Genomic DNA, 6,000 nt, shown 5'->3' with positions numbered 1-6,000 from the left:
GGAGTTCATTTTGCAGGGCTCTGGTAGTGCACCTCCTTGCACAAAGGCGGAGGTAGTGGTCCTGCTGCTGGGTTGTTGCCCTCCTACGGCCTCCTCCACGTCTCCTGATGTACTGGCCTGTCTCCTGGTAGCGCCTGCATGCTCTGGACACTACGCTGACAGACACAGCAAACCTTTTTGCCACAGTTCGCATTGATGTGCCATCCTGGATGAATTGTACTACCTGAGCCACTTGTGTGGGTTATAGACTCCGTCTCATGCTACCACTAGAGTGAGAGCACCGCCAGCATTCAAAAGTGACCAAAACATCAGCCAGGAAGCATAGGAACTGAGAAGTGGTCTGTGGTCACCACCTGCAGAATCACTCCTGTTTTGGGGGGTGTCTTGCTAATTGCCTATAATTTCCACCTTTTGTCTATTCCATTTGCACAACAGCATGTGAAATTTATTGTCAATCAGTGTTGCTTCCTAAGTGGACAGTTTGATTTCACAGAAGTGTGATTGACTTGGAGTTACATTGTGTTGTTTAAGTGTTCCCTTTATTTTTTTGAGCAGTGTATATACAGGACACGACAATACGAGGACAAAATGACGTCTGAACTGCTATGCCATCTTGGAAGGAACGAAAAATGCCCCCGTGCGTAAAGCGAGATCCATATGGAAATGGTTTGTTGAAATCGGTGTGGAAGAACTTGACTGCCCTGCACAGAGCCCTGACCTCAACTCCATCGAACACCTTTGAGATGAATTGGAACGCCGACTGCAAGCCAGTCCTAATCTCCCAACATCAGTGCCCAACCTCACTAATGCTCTTGTGGCTGAAATGGAAGCAAGTCCAAGCAGTGGAAAGCCTTCCCAGAAGAGTAGAGTCTGTTTATGGCAGCAAACTCCATATTTTAATACCCATGATTTTGGAATGAGATGTTCAACGAGTTGGTGTCCACATACTTTTGCTCATGTAGAGTATTTCAGCACGTTTCCGGGCGAGATGTGTTTGAGGGAGATATTTCGGTGTGTTTACAGACAAACTGCAGCTGCATATCCAGATTAGTTTTACATTGTTTTATTTGCATTAATAGTCCTGCTAATAGCACTCTGTCGATTACAGCATCCATTTAACCCCCTCTGAAACTCTTCTCTCTTCCCTCCTTCTCCCCCCTCCTTTGTCATGGCAGCGTTGGTTCAGTCTTCGTCCCACAGCTTACAAGATGGCATATTCCATTACGCTGTCGTTCACACACACTCCATCAGTAGATGCATCTCTCTCTGCTCTCTCTTTCCTCGTGACTCAACAGCTTGTTGCTCTCAATTCCTTTCATCTGAGACAAAACAGACTACCTTAGGCCTGCCTGGCTCTACCACTTGTCTGTCTGCTCGCGCCGCAACTAACAAAGGCTGTTCCATGTCGACTCTTTCCCATCCCAAGCTTTCTGATGTTGGTATATGTTTTAGCATAACTCTTAACCCATGTGACATAGTCTGTAGTAGACTGGCATACTCTTCACAAACACTGACCTGCACGCTGACTGACTGCTGACCTGACTGTCTGTTGACCAATCAGTGAGTCCGCTGATGGCTCTGTGTTCATTCCGGTCAGGGATGTGGTGGAGACCATCTGGGCATTGTGCTGTGCATCCAATCATGTCAGTAAATCCATCTGTGGTTTGCTTCATTTTAGCCAATCCCATCATTACCATCTGCCGCAAAGCCCGCCCATTCCAACACGACAGATTCACTGAAAGCAGAGGGGGACAGCAAAGCAAAAGGTAAGAGAGAGGGTAAAAGTCCCAGTGTTTATGATTAGAAGTGACTGTTCTATGCAAAATGTCATCTAGTGTTGCGTTCTCAGACATTACACTTGATCATCATAACACAACATGTATCGTGTTTTATTGTGATTCTTACATGTTCTTACATTGAGGGTAGGTTCACAGGGTATACATTGTTTTATTGTGAGGGAATGTGTAACTACAATCACACCGTTGCTACCTAGCTAAGTGTTAAACTTTTTAAAGCCAATTGCAGGGTTAGGATTAGCCAATGGGAATGGTATCACTAGGAAAAAATATATCACATCCATTACTTAACTCGTGTTCATGTATTCTGTGTGTGTGGTTTGTTTGTCAATGACTTCTTGAGAAATGCAGAGTGTTGTTCCTCCTTCCCCAGTAAAAGAATACTGCAAAGCCACCTTTGCTTTTGAGTCCACAAACGAAGACGAGCTGACACTGAAAGATGGTGACGTCATACAGATATTGAGTAAGGTAAGTAAAGCCACACTGACCAGCAACAAGCCCGTGGCCCTAGCCTATTCTCAGTGGAGAAGCTTAAAGCTACTGTTACTACTTCAACAGTCTCCATTTGCTAGTCAAAAAAGTTTTCAAACAGACTACATGACTGTCCCTCTTGTAAGGGAAAGAGGTAACTTTGAGGATCTATATTTCCAGCCCTGTGTCTACACTTTAAGCCTGGCAAATGTGCCACATATTAACACCGGGCATTATCTATTTGGTCCTGGTCAACATGGTCCTTCACAGACCATGGTCCTCAGTGTGTTAATCTCACCCCCAGACCAGACCCAGGTATAGTCATCCATCCTACTGCACACTCTCCAACCCTGCCTGTCTATTCTTCCCTGGTGACATAGGTGAATGTTGTGAGCAAGGACTGGACCAGGACCCCAGGGACAGATTTGAGTGTTTAGTCCTAATGCTTTGTATTGGGATTTTGGTAGACCTGGGTAGTTTGTCGGCACGACGACATTTAGAAAAAGAAAATGAGTTATCCTCTTATTGGACCAGTTCAGATAGTACCTCTCCATTTCAAAAAGCCCTCCAAACACAACACTGATCACCAACGAGCACCCTGCTATGTTTTGGAAGCAGTATGATGAGAGGAAGCTGTCGTCATAGCAAGTAGGTGATTTATGGCAGTTAGCTTCACTTGATGTTGGCCAGAGACTGGGGACTTGAATTTCACACCCTGAAGAAAAGCATTAATGCCCTGACTGGGAATGCGGTCAAGACATAGTGCTAGTCCGTCTGGAGAGGTTGAGTTACCATTAAGAGATGATGTGTCTCTCGAATCATGGTTTGTTATTTATGGCAGACACATTATGAAAGATCATGTTTTGCTGCGGGTAAATCAAGCTGTTTAAGCGCCATCTAGTGTCCATTAAGCAGATTGATGTTCAAGGGCTGCATTCAACTTGATTTGAAATCTAAAGGCAATGTTTCTTCGTTCGCGGAGACTGCATTCACAGTAAACGCTGCATCTAACATCAAGTGAGGCTGATTTTATATTGAATGAAAATAATCATTGTTTATTGAGAGGAGATGGGAGAATTTCTTTTGATTACAAAATGGCCTGATGCAGACATTTAAAATGTTTCTCAGACTCCCGTCTCCCAACTGTCTGTATTATGATGTTCTGTGATTTTATCTTAGCCTTTTCATCATAATGTTTGAAAAATGCTTCACCAGTAAAGTTATTATGTTTCAGGACACGGGGGAGCCGGGGTGGTGGCGAGGAGAGATCGGAGGTAAAGAGGGCGTCTTTCCTGACAACTTTGTGGCTGTTATGTTAGATGAAGACAAAGAGGTAAGATAAAAGTGGAAGTGAACGCCAGAACCCATATGTGTTCCCTAGTTGCCTTTTATCCTCTAGTAGCCTGTGTGTTAAGTCAGTCATTTGTCTTGTGATCATACATGTTTAGTTCTAAAAACTGCCTTCATGTTGCAGCCGGCTCCCACATCAAGAGGATCAGTCAAACTGTCTCCCAAGCAGGAAGCAGAAGAGGTACGCTGGGCTGTCCACATGCTTGTGTTAGAGTACATGGTGTTGGTGTATGTTCACAGAATTCATATGGGCCTCTTCCATTGATATAAAACACAGTTATGATGAGAGTGGTATCCTGGGAATGTTCTGCTGATATTGTATCCACCATAATGTGTGGTCTTTGTCAGGGGGCTCTGAGTCATCACTCACTTTAGACTGAAACTTATGCTTTCTCTAAATATTCATACATAATACAGTTTAAGTTTAAATGTATTTGGCTAAGGTGTATGTAAACTCAGTTTTTCACAATTCCTGACATTTAATCCTAGTAAAAATTCTGTTGTAGGTCAGTTGAGATCACCACTTTATTTTAATCATGTGAAGTGTCAGAATAATAGTAGAGAACTTTTCTTTCTTTCATCACATTCCCAGTGGGTCAGAAGTTTACATACACTCAATTAGTATTTGATAGCATTGCCTTTAAGTTGTTTAACTTGGGTCAAACGTTTCGTGTAGCTCTGATAGAGCTGGTGTAACTGAGTCAGGTTTCTCGGCCTCCTTGCTCTCACACACTTTTTCAGTTCTGCCCACAAACTTTCTATAGATTTGAGGTCAGGGCTTTGTGATGGCCACTCCAAAACCTTGACGTTGTTGTCCTTAAGCCATTTTGCAACAAATTTGGAAGTATGCTTTGGGTCATTGTCCATTTGGAAGACCCATTTGCAACCAAGCTTTAACTTCCTGACTGATGTCTTGAGATGTTGCTTCAATATATCCACATAATTTTACTCACTCATGATGCCAACTATTTTGTGAAGTGCACCAGTCCCTCCTGCAGCAAAGCACCCCCACAACATGATGCTGCCACGCTCGTGATTCACGGTTGGGATGGTGTTCTTCGGATTGCAAGCCTCCCCCTTTTTCCTCTAAACATAACGATGGTCATTGTGGCCAAACAGTTCTATTTTTGTTTCATCAGACCAGAGGACATTTCTCCAAAAAGTACGATCTTCGTCCCCATGTGCAGTTGCCAACCGTAGTCTTGCTTTTTTAATGGCGGTTTTGGAGCAGTGGCTTCTTCCTTGCTGAGCGGCTTTTCAGGTTATGTCGATATAGGACTCATTTTAATGTGGATATAGATACTTTTGTACCTGTTACCTCCAGCATCTTCACAAGGTCCTTTGCTGTTGTTCTGGGATTGATTTGCACTTTTCGCACCAAAGTACTTTCATCTCTAGGAGACAGAACGCGTCTCCTTCCTGAGCGGTATGACGGCTAAGTGGTCCCATGGTGTTTATAATTGCGCACTATTGTTTGTACAGATAAACGTGGTACCTTCAGGCGTTTGGAAATTGCTCCCAGGGATGAATCAGACTTGTGGAGGTCTACCATTTTTTTCTGAGGTCTTGGGTGATTTCTTTTGATTTTCCCATGATGTCGAGCAAAGAGGCACTGAGTTTGAAGGTAGACCTTGAAATACATCCACAGGTGCACCTCCAATTGACTCAAATGATGTCAGAAGTTTATCAGAAGTTTCTAAAGCCATGACATCATTTTCTGGAATTTTCCAAGCTGTTTAAAAGGCACTGTCAACTTAGTGTATGTAAACTTCTGACCCACTGGAATTGTGATATCATGAATTATAAGTGAAATAATCTGTCTGTAAATAATTGTTGGAAAAATTGCTTGTGTCATGCACAAAGTAGATGTCCTAACTGACTTACCAAAACTATAGTTTGTTAACAAGAGATTTGTGGAGTGGTTGAAAAACAAGTTTTAATGACTCCAACCTAAGTGAATGTAAACTTCCGACTTCAACTGTAGTTTCTGTGCTCTCACAGTTTTAATCTTGTCTTTAGCTAAGACTCCTCACAGGAAATGTTCCTTCAAAAAATGTTTGGGTCTGAGCAAATTGTCTAATTTGTTATTTTTATTTAACCCTTATTTGACCAATTAAGTTGACTGAGAACACATTCTCATTTACAGCAATGACCTGGGGAATACTTACAGGGGAGAGAAAGGGGGATGAAAGCCAATTGTAAGCTGGGGATGATTAGGTGATGGTATGAAGGCCAGATTGGGAATTTAGCCAGGACACCGGGGGTAACACCCCTACTCTTACTATAAGTGCCATGGGATCTTTAATGACCACAGAGAGTCAGGACACCCATATAACATCCCATCCGAAAGACGGCACCCTACACAGGGCAATGTCCCCAATCA

General features: G+C 43.1%; 1 protein-coding gene across 4 annotated transcripts in view; it reads left to right on the top strand.

The window, feature by feature from the left end:
- LOC129825176 (CD2-associated protein-like) overlaps positions 1–6,000 on the top strand; it is a 103,258-nt gene that overhangs the window by 49,353 nt on the left and 47,905 nt on the right. For all 4 annotated transcript variants that reach the window (XM_055885059.1, XM_055885058.1, XM_055885057.1 and 1 more), the window contains exons 7-10: positions 1,679–1,766; positions 2,170–2,264; positions 3,502–3,600; positions 3,742–3,798. In XM_055885059.1, the coding sequence (XP_055741034.1) occupies positions 1,679–1,766; positions 2,170–2,264; positions 3,502–3,600; positions 3,742–3,798 (339 nt within the window). The remainder of the gene's footprint in view (positions 1–1,678; positions 1,767–2,169; positions 2,265–3,501; positions 3,601–3,741; positions 3,799–6,000) is intronic.

Source organism: Salvelinus fontinalis, chromosome 27, assembly GCF_029448725.1.
Source record: "Salvelinus fontinalis isolate EN_2023a chromosome 27, ASM2944872v1, whole genome shotgun sequence".
NCBI classification, from domain to species: Eukaryota; Metazoa; Chordata; class Actinopteri; order Salmoniformes; family Salmonidae; genus Salvelinus; species Salvelinus fontinalis.
This window is presented reverse-complemented; position numbering and strand designations above follow the sequence as displayed.